Source organism: Glycine soja, chromosome 9 (genome assembly GCF_004193775.1).
Source record: "Glycine soja cultivar W05 chromosome 9, ASM419377v2, whole genome shotgun sequence".
Taxonomy (NCBI): Eukaryota; Viridiplantae; Streptophyta; class Magnoliopsida; order Fabales; family Fabaceae; genus Glycine; species Glycine soja.
In genome coordinates, this window is record NC_041010.1 from 36,050,553 (window position 1) to 36,067,623 (window position 17,071).

The 17,071-nt window shown below is 30.4% G+C and overlaps 1 protein-coding gene across 1 annotated transcript; it reads right to left on the reverse strand.

Annotated features, from left to right (window-relative positions):
• Window positions 1-6,301: 6,301 nt before the first annotated feature.
• LOC114368975 lies at window positions 6,302-8,684 on the reverse strand. Its single transcript, XM_028326277.1, has one exon. It carries the CDS (start codon window positions 8,181-8,183, stop codon window positions 6,753-6,755), a length of 1,431 nt encoding a protein of 476 aa, XP_028182078.1. The 5' UTR covers window positions 8,184-8,684; the 3' UTR covers window positions 6,302-6,752.
• Window positions 8,685-17,071: the final 8,387 nt, after the last annotated feature.

Consider the following 17,071-nt stretch of genomic DNA (forward strand, 5'->3'; position numbering starts at 1 on the left):
CATTTTATCTTATTTTAAATCGTCTAAAATAAAATTTAATTAATAATATCATTCTATTGTATTCATGCTTTTTCCCATCACTTTCTGTCAATCTAATTTGTATTTTTTTTTATTAGAGTGGACCACTAGGACATTCAACATAACATAAAAACTTAATTCTGTTTTTATGTTTAATGGTTGATAATGGTTGAAGATTTAGTGTTATGGGAAGGGTGCAATAGGGTTTCAGGCTAGTCGCATTTTCACCCATTTTTATTTTTTTTTTGTTTTTGTTTAGAAAAGTTGTGAACTTTTAATTTCTCTTACTGCAGTGTCCTTGAAATGTTTGCACTTAGTGTTTTTTTAACATATTATTTCACTTCATTATTGCTTATGGTGGATCTAATTCGTATTCATGCTTTTTTCATCACTTTCTATCAATTTAATTTGTATTTTTTCTATTAGTGTGGACCACAGAGACATTCAACAAAACATAACAACTTAATTCTTCTCATTAAATGTGATTTTGGAACATTGGATTATTGTGGATCAGAAAGGGACATTCAACCAAAAATAAACAATTGTTATTGTTATTTCTCACTAAATGAGATTTTCGAACATCTATCAATGTACATACAACACATGTTAATAATTTTATTTTCTTACTTCACATATTTTCTTTATTTTTCATTTCTCTACCATTATCAATACGGTTTTGGGTTTCAAGTTTTTTTAGGTCAAATCTAATATTATTTTTTAATTGTTACAATAAATTTTTTATTTAAAATTCTCATTTTTCAATTTTCCCCCAATTCGCACGTATTTAATCAATTGAGTTATTTTAAATTACTTTTTGTTAAAAAAAAACCAGTAATAAAAAACGATACAATTTATTTTAAAATTTCCCAAAATTCTCTTCCTTAAAACCTTAATCTTTCATGCTACAAAATCCATCAAATTTAATTAAATCTTTATTTCGATGCATTTTACACCATTTTTAAAATCTCATTTTCGTCTAAAACATCTAACAATTCAAGTAAAAAAACAAGACTTTATATATATATATATATATATATATATATATATATATGAGAATAAAAAAAATAAGTTTGGATAACATGTTGAAATCAAATCCCTTCTCAAGATTTGATGACACATGTTATGATTTGATAATTCATAATAATTTGATTCGATAACAAATTAAATTTAAATATTAATACATATATTGGTTATTAAAAAATATAATTCAATTAAACAATATGAATATTTAAAATCAGAAATTCAACGTCTTTTAAAATTATATTTTCTTATGCTTTAAATTATTATTTTGATTTAGATTGTATTTAAAAATATGTTTGTAAGTTTAATTTATTCTAAAATATTAAAAAATAAAATGTTTTTAGTATACTTTTTAGATATTAATTTTGATATGATTAAATTTACAATAAGAAAAAATTTAATATATTTTCATATATAAATTTTTAATAATTAATTTTCTGATAAAAAGTTTTAAATATATTTATTAAAATGAAAATTATTTAATTAATTAATAAAAAAAATTGATTAGTATTATGAAATTTGCTTGTTGTTAGTTAATTATAAGTAATCCACCAATTAAATATTCAATTATAATTATTCTAAATCAATTATATGTAATTAAGATTGTCTATCTTTTCGGTTTGATTATTTATTAATTATTTTAATTAAATTTAATTTCTATCTTAAATTCCAAATGTATTCTTTATTCGTCCCTTTATATGCTTTGCTTTCTTTCCTTTTTCTATTGTCTAACTTTTATTGTTCTTCCTTTTGTTTAGTCTTTATTATTAATGTTTCATTTTCCAGTTTGATAAGTTGGACAAAGTATGTTTTCCTTTGGTAATGATTTCTCTCACATTCCATGTCATATGTTACTTCAAAGAAAAATACTTTAATGTAATATTAAAATTGATCTCTCCGTTGTGGTGTTTTTTTTTTTTTGAAGATGATGAGTATAATGTGATGAATGAGCATGTATGGAATAAAATGATAATTATGGTTTTGAATGACTAATATATATAATATAAAAATATTATATATATATATATATATATATATATAAATATTATTTCGTATGTGAATCTTCAACTTTTGTTTGATTCATCTTTTAATTTGGGTTAAAATATGGATTAAAAATAGATAATTTAATGAGTATTTATATGTAATAGCAAAATAAATCATTTTTTACTCTACTCGCCTGTTAAAGGATCATGAGTAAGTAATAAGTTAAACTTATGGATATTTGTAATTTGAAATTACTTAAATAACTTTAATTATATATAAGATCGGTTGCTTTAATATAATTTTAGTATAAATATAAAAATTCAAAATTATTTACTTTTAGTATAAATATATGTTTTACAAGTATATAAAGATGCAAAAACATAGAGACATATATAAATATATATATTTAAAATAAAGAGACATTACAAATATATTAAAAACTATAATAAAATAAGAATTTGTAAATTGTAAACCTAAGATCCGTGCATGACACCAAATATTGAAAGACTAAAAGTACATATTAACATAATTTAGAGAGAAAAAACAATTAAAACTTCAATAAATTAAGATAATATTTGGATTGGTGGAATAGAATGAAAAAAAAAAAGATGAGACAGACAAGTTTTTATTGTTTGAATTGGAGACAATAATAGGATAGAATGAAATATAATAGAATCGTTCCATCATTTTATTTTTTATCTCCCGATTACATGTTTGGATTCATGTTTTTTTTAGGCAATTAAAATACCAGTTAATGTGAATTTATGTACAAAATCAGACAAGTTTGACTTCAACTTTAGGTATCTTTTACATTAAATCCAAAAATATATAATAACTTATACTACTAACTTGGTTTTAGGATAAAATCATCCAAGCACAAATAATTTTACTGTAAAATACTCAGATATGAATTTCATAATTTTATGAATTTTTAACATTGCCTTCATAAAAAAATTAACTTTCAACTTCCCTATATCAAAAGTGGGTCCAGTTTCAAATAAATTTTGAAATTTACATATTATCACGAAACTGGTGGCCTTCATAATTTTATGAATTTTTAACATTGCCTTCATGAAAGAACTGTAGTAGCTGAAAATACTAGGTCAAATACTAATTTGGTCAAACATTGCAAATTTTTAGGTTTTCTTGATTATTTGAAATATAAATGATGAAATACTTTAATTGAAAATTTGATTAATAATACTCAATTTTCAAATGAACAGGAAAATGTATTTTCGTTGTAAATTATGATGTAGGGGATGCGTACAAAATATAAAACCAAAACATGTAAACCCAATCATGTTTAGGCCCACTTGAATTCACCTGTCACCACCACATGGGTGTAACAACAGGTCAAATGCCTAGAGAACCTCTTCTCATATATCTCAAGACATGTCTTGACCTTCAAAAGAAATAAAAATCAGAAGATGTCTTCAATTTATCTTCTTTCACTTAAGCATTTCTTTTGGCTAAATTACTAACATTACATTGGTTCCAGTAAAACTAGATTCTAATCTTTTAAATAATATTTTAAATTTGAGTTTTCTGAAAAAAAAGAAGTGCAGTTAAGAATATTAGTCTTACTAAATGTGATTGGATAGATTTTTTTAATAAATATTAGTTATCCACAAAGGTTAGTAAATATTTGCGTACATCAATAAAAGAAAAAAACTTAATTAAACAAAGAGAAAAAGAAAAAAAAATGGTGAAACTCTCAATAAAGCCGTGTGCCATCTTTATTTTGATTAACTACTCAAGATCAAATAAAGAGAAAGAGTATCATTTTTTTAAAGAGCCATATAGAAGAGATAGGATTGAGAAGGTGGGGTTCAATCTTCCTATTTATTCCTACATAAGTTACACAGTAAAAAAATACAAATAGTTGCTTGGCCAATGATGTTTAGTAGGGCCTAAGAGTTATAAATATTGAAAAAGGGGAGACATTTATTGGAAACTTGAACAAATTGGACCACTTGTTATTTGCAAACTTGTGAGCTGTGTCTGCTAATGAAAGGAAGATCCAAAAAAAGAAGAAAAGAGAGCAAAGGAAACTAAAAAATAACAATGGATACGAAAAAGTTGAGGAAAAAAAATGAATTTTGTCCTCTATAAATGTTTTTTAATAATTAAATCAAATAATTGATTAGGGCCCAAATGCCTTAACAATACTAGCTTTCACAAAATACTAACAATAAAATTAAGACGGGTAGTGAAAGAGACGAATTATTAAGTTACATTAGTTTTCTGTATTGAGTTTAGGGTGTCCTAAAGCTTCCTACAAACAACGTTTCTTTCTATTTCCTTTTCTTATTTTACTTTACGGTTATGATTTGTAACTTTGTTCATAGATCTAAAGGTCCTATTGGCTCTACCAGTGCTAGAGTAGCTTGATTTGACTCTCAACAAAATTTCTTTCGTAGCCAATAAAGTTATGTTTCTGATCCCTCTCTATTCCTAATTTCCTATCACACATCCGAAAGTCCACTTCAAGAGTGTTATAAGGTAGGTATGAGAAAATTAAACCCAATCTTTTTAATTATTAGATTTATTTGAAAGTTAAATATGTTTTGTATTTATGCTAGTTAATTTTTAAAGTTATGAAAAACTAAGCGTGAAAACAATGGGGGCTGACTATCATAGATACAAAACGTATTGACTTTCAAATTAATATATCTAACAGAAAGATTGGGTTTAATTTTCTTCAACCTACCTTATAGCACTGTTGAGTTTGGATGTGTGATAGGAAAAGAGAAGGTTTAAAACATAATTTTATTGGCTAAGCCCAGGAAAAAAGAAAGAACAAATAAAAAAGGAAACAAAAAAATACCACAAAAGTATGATAAATAAGCATGTCGATGGTTTTAGATCTAAATTGTATATATTTAACCACTTAATAACTAAAACTTGACTTCTAAAAAAAACAAACTAAAACTTGACTCTTGCATTTCTTTTTTGAGAGAGAACTCTTGCAAGTTTTGCCAATTGACTTGAAGTTCAATTATGAATATCCTCATGTATCTATGATTTTAAAAAGTGGAGAAAAAAAAGGTATTGCATTGTGCATGTGTTAATGGACGTTCCCGTTTAAGGAGAACTATTAATTTAAAATTCGGATTAACGAAATTTAACATTTATAAAAAAAATATCAAGCATAGTAATTAACAATACTTCTAAAATAAGTGTATATACTTCTAAAATATGTTGGTAGTGTATTTTTTTAATATTTTCATCAAATTATAAATTATCATGTGATAAGATTGTTATTTTTAATTAATTATTTTATAAGTCATATTTAAATATTTTTAATTAATTGAAAATATAAAAATATTTACTATTCATAAAAATTAAACCAGTGAGTTACCTATAGAGTAATCTCGATAGATAATTATTATTACATCCAATCCCTCCTTTTCTTGAAAGGGCATCCGAAATCTTTTTATACATGTAAATTTCAACAATTCAACTATTGAATATTTTGACATTATATCCAATATATTTTTTTGTAAAGAGAATTTAGTGAGTGGAGATAATGCAGCCATTTTTTGTACCAAAAAACAAATGCAGCCATTTAAGGCAAGAAAAACCTTTATGTACAATATTTAAAGAACATTTATATAGAACTTAGATTTACGTCATGCTAAATATACAAGTAAAAACTTGTACTTAGGATTTAATACTTAGTATATACGTATTAACATATTTCAATTTATTGTAAAAAAAATATTTCAATTTAAGTAATAACAACACAATATAAAATAATGTGTAAAAAATACTTTAAAAAAGAAATAAAAGTTGTTATACAATCGTGGTAAGAATATGATTGGCAAAATGTCACCTCCCGATTCCCCCACGAGATGTAAGAAAAAAACAGTATCCAAATATAAGTTTCAATAATAATATAGGGCCCGTTCCACTCTGAATATTTAATGAAATTAACGCCATCAAGATATGGAAGGACTGATTATAATCTATAAGATTAATGTTTAACAAACAACCGCTCAAAACAACACACCCATTTTAAAATATTTTCTTTTCTTTTAATTTTTTATTTTATTAAATATTAAAGTAATATTTATTATGTCACGCCATCGGATGTAGGATGAGTTGTTTTTCCTGTATCAGACCTCAATCTATAACCGCAGAGAGCTGAATCTGGCACTAATGGTACAGCCATAAAAACCAACATTAATAAATTGATTAAACCCCTCTATGTAACAGTTGATAAAATTAATTATGACATAAACTGTAGGAATATTTTCACATGGTTATGAACGGTATATGAATCATGAAAGCCCACATGCATTTTCTTGGAGATTTTACTCATAATTCATATATCATTTACATACATATACAGACCCGGGTTAGAAGCAAATTACCAAACCTCAAGGATCTGAACTTACCTCAATTAACTACCTACAACCAACCACCATAAATCCAGAGAGAGACAAAATTAGAACCCTCATTAAGGCAGCAGCAGAAAAAAACTCATAATCAAGGTTTTAAATTACAGCAGATATAGTTCCATCACGATCCTTGATGTTGCAAGAAATTGTAGAGAACCTATATATATGGCTGTAATTGTTATTGTAGCTAGTGACTACAAAAAAACCTTGAAGCAACGGTTGAAATTGTAGTCACGGATCATTTTTTAAGAATTTGATCATGATGCTTAAAATGAAAAGAAAAAGAGAAGGAAAAAATCAACGAAGAAACCCATATATGATATATCCTTAGCAGGGCTTGTGCAAGCTTAACAAGCCATTAAAGTTGGTACATTGAAACAATGCCTTAGCTGTCATTTCCCTCTCAAACCTCCAAACATAGTTTAACCCCACAAGCAGCTCAGTGATGGCAGCTTCTGTCTTCTCCTTGTTTGCAAAGAACAAAGTCTGCAACAACAACACATTGGTCTTTGGCACCAAGTTCTGATGCTCATAGCTCCTCTCACTCTGCCACTTTATCATGTTATGTGCCAAAGGTCCCAACCATCCCAATATCCTCCCCAATGCATCCCTCCACTCCCCAGCCAGCACGTGATCATCACATGCTGAAAACCCCACGTGCACCCCTCTCAACCTTGCTCTCAAACATGACCTTATGCTACTTGGCAACATCCCATACAAATCATCCCTTGCTTCCACCCCAACCAACTGGGGTGACTTTATCATCTTCTCTAACACCATCACCAAGTTTGCATAGTGCAAAGCCAAAGCTGAAGCACCCAAAGTATCATCATCACTATCAACATCACCCTTCAACCTCAACACCTTGCAATTGGACTCAAAAAATCCACTTCGCAAATCCTCATTTTCTTCACCAAGTTTTGATCTTTTCAACGGCCCAGATACAAAGGAGCAAGAATTGGAAATAGGGTTTTGATGATCAGAGGGATAAACGGAAGACAAACTACGTGACAAAAAGGGAACACTACTACTGTGTCCGATTCCGAAGACAACCTTAATCCTTGCTAAGACGGTGAAAACGAACCTAGCCAACAACAAAACAACCCCATCGAAATTTTTGTTCCATAATGAACGATCCTTCAGGTTCTTCACCTCTTGCTTCTGCCAGAAGATCTTCTGCTGAAGATCGTTGAGTTTCTTGTGTTGCTCGGTGGTTGTGTCAGTGTTGAGAAGCGCTTTTTTAAACGCGCTTTCGAGGAGTGTGAGCGCGTCGATTTCCTTGTGGAGCGTTGCCGTGAGGATCACGTAATGTTGCAATTTTCTGTGTTTGGTTTCGATGTCTTTGGGGGTTGTGAGGGTCCACGCGTGCGGGTCGAGTCCCGAGTTGGCGAACTCGGTGAAGACTCGATGGAAGGACCGGAGAGTGGGGTCGTGGCAGTTTTTGCTGAGTCGGGAGACCGAGTCGGCCACGAGTCGGAGCGAGTCGGCGAACTCGGCCACGGCGAGGCTAAGGAGAAAAGACTCGTCGTTCGAGATGAGCTTGCGCACGCCTTCGAGGGAGACGGCGTCGTTTCGGAGGCGGACGACGTTGGCGTCGGAGAGGGACTGCCAGAGGTGGAGGAGCTTCGACATCACGTTCGCGATCTCGAAAGACAAAACTGCGACGCGTTTTGGTTTCGACGAGGAAAACGATGGTTTCTTCGTGAGGCTGTGCGACAGCGCCGTTTTGACCTTGATGAGCCAGGTTTCCAGGGCCATGGAAAAATTGGATTTTGGTTTGATGGGATGGGAGGAGATTGAATTTGGTGAAATGGGTTGTAGCTTTTTTTTGGTGGGTGTGTGGGTTTCGGTGGGTTTGAGATCGAGCTAGGTGGTGAGCAGCATGTGTTTGAGAATATGCATGAAAGAGAAAGAGAGAAATAATTGATAGATTAGTAGGAGTGTGGTAGTGTTAGTCTTAAGAGAGAAAGAGAGAGAGGAGGAGGATAAAGGAAAGTGTGATATTAGAATGTCTGTGTGAGGTGAAGACGTAATTAGAAAGAGAGGGATGAGAGTTAAGTGTAGTTAAAGTATTTAAAGTTTAGACCCACATGCAGTTTGTAGTGGCTGAGTGTGGTAAATTGTGGCGTCATCATAGGGTTGGTTTATTGTCAATTCTGATTAGGATTCAGTCGCTCCAAATGCGCGTAGAAGCTTCACTCATGATGAAGTTGTTTGCTTTGTGTGATGGTGTTTGTTTAGGGTGTGGGGAATGGGGGTTTATGCACTTTGGTTTTATATATTTATTTAACTTTTTGGGTTTAGAAGAAAAGCTTCTGGGGCTGGGGCTGGTGTATTATTGATTTCTTAGTTGGTAAAAGAGACCTTTTCTGTTGTGTTTGAATGCACAGAAACGCTTTTTCTTAGATGCTGCTATATTTTATGAGGATATAGGGCCATGTAATTATTGGCTGTTTCTTTTTTGAAAGTTCATATTGATTTGTTCGTTTCCTTCCTATGATTAACTAACTGCCTTAATTAAAAATTTCATTTCTCACTAGACTCTCTCACATGCACGACGCATTAAGCATACCGAAGTAAAAAAGGGGAAAAAAAATAAAGAAAGTAAAAGAAAACTTGACAGTGCAGTATATCGTAAGTAAGACTATATATTAATTAGTGATGAGTAGTAATAGAATGCGCTCAAGAATGTGACAAAATAATTTCAGTTTTGGTCCAAAGGTTCTTCATCAATTCCGTTGACTGATATTTTGTAATCTTAATCTATACTAAAGTCCAAGGTTCATTCTATTTTAGCAAATATAATATTCTTCAATATAATGAAATCATCATGGAAAATAATTACATATCCAATATGCACTTTAAATTCCACTATAATTTCACTATTTCTTAATTAATTTGGCGAACGAAGTATGACATCTACAAAAGTTGTGTTAGAATGTTTTGCGTTTGAAACACTGTTTGTATAGATCAAATTATCATACATATGGCATATAAGTAATGTCAACTGTCAGAAAACAATGCTTAGTTCTAGTGTGCATAATTGATCAAGTTTGACTTGTTGGAATAGTTAATGAGGGTCAGGAAGCAATAAAAACACATAGATAGTGGCGTACGCCTAAAAGAATGATACATTCAGAATAGCATAGAGACATAGTGCAGATTTTTGGTGGTGGAAATATAAAGAAAAACCCTCCACTAGCTCACTCATTCACGTCACATGGCTAGTGGGAAGTGTGTGTTGATAGAAATATTTCGGGGTCATCAAATGCTCTACAGATTTTTTTTTCTATATATAATAATGCATTTTTTAATGTAATTTGAAGATCTTGGTAATTAAATTAGGAGGGAAACTCAATCTTCCCAAGCTCACAATAATGCACGTACAAAAATTAGACTGGAGGCACACTGAAGGGTGATGAAAAGAGTTCAAATTAAATTATCTTCAGAGTTATTTTTTTTCCTTTTAACATTTTGGCTTGTCTTTAGCCAACCAATGGAAGGGTAGTGAAGGATTTCTAAGTTCAGTTGTCGGAGAATGAATAGGCATCATGAGCACATTTTACATTGATATTGATGCCTTTAGAGAAAGCATGGTCATGCATTTCCCTCCCTCTTCGATTTAACATGGAGTAGTGAATAAATTTTCTCTTCTAGTCCAAGAAAGACAGCCTGCTAGTTCTTTTATTTTATCCATTCATTCACCCTTCTGCACATGGGACAAAGATAAACAATATTAGTAAAAATAAAAGAGCCTTATTACATGCATTATTACTGGGATATCGAAAAGGTTTGTTCATTTGTAGACAATTAGTTTTTTCTTTTAATTTTGGTACTTAAAAATTTAGATTAAGGGAAGGTTCGTTTCCATGCAAAGTTAGAAAAAAAATCATAAAAAAAGTTTATAATACAAAATTATATATAGCCTATTATATTATTGTACAAGTTGTTCGTTCTGTAATCTAAAATAGGTCCTGATTTTATGTAAGCAAAAGGCCAACCAAGTGATCATGAGTTACGTGCATGCATTTATTTTCACCTTACATCTATTTTTCTTCTTCTTTTAAGCCATGCAGCCAGTGGCCGGAAGCACACGGATATGCAATGAAGAAACAACAAAATTAACTTTGCTAAATCCCAGAGAAAATAGTTTTCTTCAAGAAAATTTTGGAAAAAGAACCCTCCAAATCAATCTTTTGGCATTTCTTATTGACTGCAAGCTGGAATGCAACACATGTCGTGTGAGGAATGGCTATATATATGATCCGATTGTAATCCTAATCTTATATATAGTTTTATCATCACCTAGATAACTTAGTCAATCAGCGTTCAATATATACAAGTATACAACAATAACGAATACTACAAGTGTTTGAAAGACAAATTAAAGAAGGTGGATTTAAATTTGTCTTTTGTGTGTGTGTGCAATGAACCAGCACTCCATTTTGCAAAATCTAGGAAGATTAGATTCTTTACCGACCTAGCTAGCCAGCCAAGTACCCAAGTACATTTTGATAAAATTAACCAATGATATAAACATATATCAATCATATACAATTAATGGCACATTAACTATGAGCAACGACGTACACTCCTTAGTCCTTATTATACATTTTTTTTTTCATATATTTCATATACAATAATTAAAGTGAGGTTCGATTCTTCGTAGCTGGTTTTTCGGATCTGACAAACTTTAAAAAAATAAAATAAAATGTCTTGTTACAATCTTAGCCACCCATATATATTTGATTGAAGAAGAAAAAACACGAAAACTTTTGGATTTTTTTTTTACCATTTTGGGTGTTTATGGGTGGATATTGAAACTATTTATATGTCATGAGTGATTTTTGTCGTATCAAATTTGGGTGGCTTGAGTCAAAGTGACATCACCAATTTGTCACCCTATTCCACACCAATTCTTTAGGTGATTTATCAAAATAGATGATGCAAGCCTAATAGAAATTACATAAGAGGCGTCACTTTGTAAGTTGCCTCCATAGAAGCAAGTTTCATGATGATAATTCAAGTATGAATCAAGTAGTTTTGATGATGACAAAAAGCCCAAAAGAATGATTTCAAGATTGAGTCAACAAGTTCAAGATCAAGATTAATTTCAAAGATTCACTAGAGGAAATCAAGAAGATTCAAGATTCAAGAGAAGTTGATTTCAAGATTCATGAGAAGATGAATTCAAGATTCAAGAGAAGAAATCAAGAAGACTTCACAAGGGAAGTATTGAAAAAGATTTTTCAAAAAATCAAACATAGCACAGTTTTGTTTTACAAAAGAGTTTTATCAAAATTTTCTAAGTTACCAGAGTATTTACTCTCTGGTAATCGATTACCAGTGATAAAATTTGATTTCAAAAGCTTTTAATTGAATTTGCAACATTCCAAATGATTTTTAAATGGTGTAATCGATTACAATATATTGGTAATCGATTACCAGTGTATTTGAATGTTAAAATTCAAATTCAAGTGTGAAGAGTCACATCTTTTCATAAAATGCATTGTGTAATCAATTACATGATTATGGTAATCGATTACCAGTGACAAGTTTTGAATAAAAGGTCAAGAGATGTGACTCTTGACATGATTTTCTCAAGGTTATAACTCTTCCAATGATTTTCTTGATCAGACATGAAGAGTCTATAAAAGCAAGACTTTGACTTGCATTCAAAAAAAACTTTTTTGAACAACTTGTTGAACAATTTTTTAGAAACCTTTAAACCTTTACAATTCTTTCCTACTCATCTTTCTTTTTCTTCTTCCTTTGCCAAAAAGCTTTCTAAGTTTCTTCTTTAAACCTTGTTCTTCTGCAAGTGAAAATTCTGCAGAAAACAAAAGTGTGCTATATCTTTTCATTCTCTTCTCCCTTTGCCAAAAAGAATTCAACAAGGACTAATCGCCTGAATTATTTTTGTGTCTCTCTTCTCCTTTTTCCAAAAGAACATAGGACTAACCGCCTGAATTCTTTTGTGTCTCCCTTCTCCCTTTCCAAGAGATTTTCTCTTGATTATTCCCTTTCCCTTAAACAAAAGATTTCAAAGGGCTAACCGCCTAAGATATCTTTTGTTTCCCCTCACAAAGATTCAAAGGAATAACCGCCTGAGAATTCTTTGTCTCAACACATTGGAGGGTACATCCTTTGTGGTACAAGTAGAGGGTACATCTACTTGGGTTGTTGTAACTAAGAACAAGAGAGGGTACATCTCTTGTGGATCAGTTCAAGTGGAGGGTACATCCACTTGGTTGTTCAAAGAGAACAAGAGAGGGTACATCCCTTGTGGATCTTTGCTTGTAAAGGATTTTACAAGGTTGAAAGAAATCTCAAGAACCGGTGGTTGCTTGAGGACTGGATGTAGGCACAGGTTGTTGCCGAACCAGTATAAAACTCTTGTGTTTGTCTTCTTCTTCCCTAAACTTTTTAATTTCCGCTGTGCACTTTACTTTTACGCTTTACTTTTGTTTAAGTTACATAACTTAGTAGTAAAGCCTAATTGAATCTAGTAACATTAAGAAGGATATATTTTTTAATTAGTCAAAGTACATTAATAAATAATTCAACCTCCCCTTATTAATTATTCTGAGGCCACTTAATCCAACAACCTCCTTCTTTGTGTTTTTTTTCCTGAGGTGGAAAGTGCTGGTGACACTAGTCAACCCATTGCCACCCAGGTGGCACCAATCAGCAAGTTGCCTCTTGGTGGGCTAATCAACCCATTGTGGTGTAAGCTTCATTGGAGCTTATAAAGTCTAGGATCTTTTTCATCAATGGATTCCTTTGCTTCTTGAAAGATGAATGGCAGCGGAATGAAGAAGGAAGAGAGAGAGAAGATGCCACTTCAAGGAGAAAATGAGTCTAGAAGAAGCTCACCACCATAGGAGGTCATGGATAAGAGCTTGGAGGAAGAAGGAGATGAATGAAGGGAGAGGAAGAGAAGAGCCCAAAATTTTGTGCTCTAAAAGAGTTATGAAATCTGAAGTTTAATTTTCAAATGATCCAAGTTCCAAAAAATGCACACACATGATCTCTATTTATAGCTTAAGTGTCACACAAAATTGGAGGGAAATTTAAATTTTTATTCAAATTTCACTTGAATTTGAAATTGAATTTATGGAGTCAAATTTTGGAGCCAAAATTTCACTAATTATGATTAGTGAATTTTAGCTATGGTTCAGCCCACTAATCCAAGATCAAGTCCAAGATTCTCCACTAAGTGTATTTAGGTGTCATTAGGCATGTAAAACATGAAGGACATGCACAAAGTTTGACTATATGATGTGGCAATGGGGTGTAGCAAGCAAATGCTCACCCCCCCCTCTAAAATTTAATTGGATTGGGCTTCTCCCAATTCAATTAAATTTATTTCTAAACACACACATCAAATATTCACTTAATGCATGTGAAATTACAAAACTACCCCTAATACAAAAACTAGTCTAGGTGCCTTAAAATACAAGGGTTGAAAAATCCTATATTTATAAGGTACCCTACCTACATTATGGAGCCCTAAATACAAGGCCCAAAAATAATGAAATTCTAATCTAATATGTACAAAGATAAGTGGGCTCATACTTAGCCCATGAACCCGAAATCTACCCTAAGGCTCATGAGAACCCTAAGGCCTTCTCTTGCATCTCTGATCCAATCTACTTGGAGTCTTCTATCCAATATTCTTGCGGGGTAGGATTGCATCACATTGTCACCCAAGTGGCACCAATCAGGAGGTTGCCTCCTGGTGGGCTAAGTAGGGGACATTTGAGTGGTGTGTGACGAGACTTCACCAGACGCTTTTGGTAATTATTATAATGGATTTGAATTTAACTTTTTTTTGTTGCTATTTAATAGAAAAAACTATTAATAAATAGAAACATATACCTAATAAAACCATTAATCCTCAATTTTAATCAATATCTCTAAACCCTACAGACCAACAATTTATAAAAGTAAAAATAATATTCAAAATCAATTGAAATCTCTTAAATTAAAATTAAAATTATTAAAACCTAAAATCGCTTAAATTATTTAATTATTAAAATTACTTAAATTAAGTTCACTTAAATTATTTAATTATTAATTTTACTTAAATTAAATTAATTATTAAAATTATTTAATTATAATTATAATTATTAAATATAAAAGAAAGGAGACAACTTTCAGGGTAGCGCTTCTTGTGTAACACTTGTTAGGATGATGTCACCTATTGTAACAAATCACCAGAGATGACATGAAACATGACGACGTCACCACTATAAAACAAAAGATAAATTGGTGACACAAGATAAGGTGATATCACGTGTTGTGACAATGTCACTTGAAAAGTTGACATAGAATATGTGATATCACCCACTAAATGACAAAAAAATGAAATGTCACTTAAATTTAATGTGATAAAAACCATTCATGACAGACAAATTGTTTCAAGATCCACCTATATGAGTAATATGTTTTCCAAAAAACAGCCAAAATGGTCAAAAATCCAAAACTTTTAGCCATATTTGAAATGTTGTTATATGCAAGTTATTCTAGGTCATATTGATTAAGAGACTTTTTTGTTCTTTGAGTCATATATATATATATATATATATATATATATATATATATATATATATATATATATATATAAAGATGTAAGTGTTGTTGTGTAGTACAAATTACGTTTGAATTTTTTATGAAATTACAAGCCAATCATTGTGTGTGCCTTAATTATTTGTTAGAGTAGAAAACTAGGTTCCAATCATGTTTGATCAGCAGATACAACAATAAACTTCTTATCTGGTGAGTTTGATTTCTGATTACCAAATGTTTGACCAAATACACAATACAAAATTTGTTTTTTGTATATGCAATTTTTAAAATGTTGTGAATGATAATTTACATATATAATTATAATATCAATAATATTATTCTCACAAGTAAAAATTTAGTATCACCAAATTCTGAAAAAAAAAATTATAAATTATGTTTGAATTTAAAATAAGTAAAGATGCATCAAACCCAACTTTAGTGGAATATATTTCTTTGAATTTTATCAACAATATGTATGAACTTCAGGAATTTTACATCCCAAAATTCTAGTATCATTTTTATATTTTTCTCCCACATTATTTTGATTATATCTATCTATATCTCTATATTTATTTATCTATCTATTAAGTGAAATTTTTGTTATTATGAGAAATAAGAATGATAAATATAAATCACCAAATCATATTTAAAGTTATAATTAAAAAATAAATACAAATGATTTTTTAAATAATCATGTATATGTAGCTAATTAAAAATTATATTTCAATTTTAACGATGCATTTATAATATAAATTTAGAGAGAAGCTTACACATATTTATACGCCTAAAAAATGTGGATATACATTCTTATATATATACAAGTTCTTTGAAGAGCAATCAAACTTTCGATCAGTAACATATATAGAAATATTTTGCCGACCATTTTGATGTTGAAATCACCTTAGTATTGGAGGTTTCTGTTATAAGTGTATAACACTGTTTTGCTTTTAGACTTTGCAATTAATCTAGCATATAACAGTGATCCAAACCAGCATTTCAATGCACCCGCAACACAAAGTTTGAAAATATGGGAAGGGCTGTTTGTGCTGGAGGTTCAAATTCACAATCACACAAATTAAAAAGGATCGATGCATATAGTATGTTGCACCGTGCTGTATATAATTCCATGCGTGGGGCTATAACAACCATGCATGCTGCCTTACTTGCAACGCAGCCACGAAGACCACCAATTGGTTACTTAAAAGCAAGAAATTATGAGGGACCAAAGTGCCTTTTCGTTTTTAGGTAAAACTAGCTTATACAATATTAAGTCTCTAATATTTATGGCATGCAAAGGATATTATATATGAAATTTACTGAGTTTGCCATTATTTTAGGATTTGAAAGGGTATAACATTGTTAAATTAGTTATTGAAATTAAAAAAAAAAAGTATTTGAAAGGCAATCATATCAATTTTAAATTGAAAAAAATGTGGAACTTAAGTGATAATATTAAAATTTGTTTAAAATCAAAATGATAATAAGTAGTTAAGTTTAAATAAATAAAACACACACACATATATATATATATATATATATATATATATTTATATATATATTGGATTAAAATTGTGGTTTATTTGGAGCTTATTTATACTTATTAAGAATATATTTTTAATTTTGTTTTAATAAGTTCAAAAAAATTGTTAAAATAATCTTATTTTAATTAATTCATTTCATCAATAAATTTTATTGTTAAAATTTATAATATATATTCTCTTGTAATAAATACTTATTGGTAAGTAGTAGTACTTAATTAAATTATTTATCTAAACAAATTTATTTTCTTATTGCGTAAGAAATGTGAAAAGCTCTCATGCATTCTGTAATTAAAGGGGTGATGATGTTGTATGATATATAGGGCACTTTAGGTCCTAAGAACATGGCATCTCTTGATCACTCTATTTTTCCAGAAGAAAAAAAGGGTAACGGATGATGTCAGTGAGATGGGGACACCACTGTGAGAAATTCGTACATAATCAAAGCTTCATATCAGTGTGAGAACTGTGGAAAAATAAGAATTCCTAACAGGAAGGTTTTTAAGCATTTCAACCACGCTTTCGGCACAATGAATT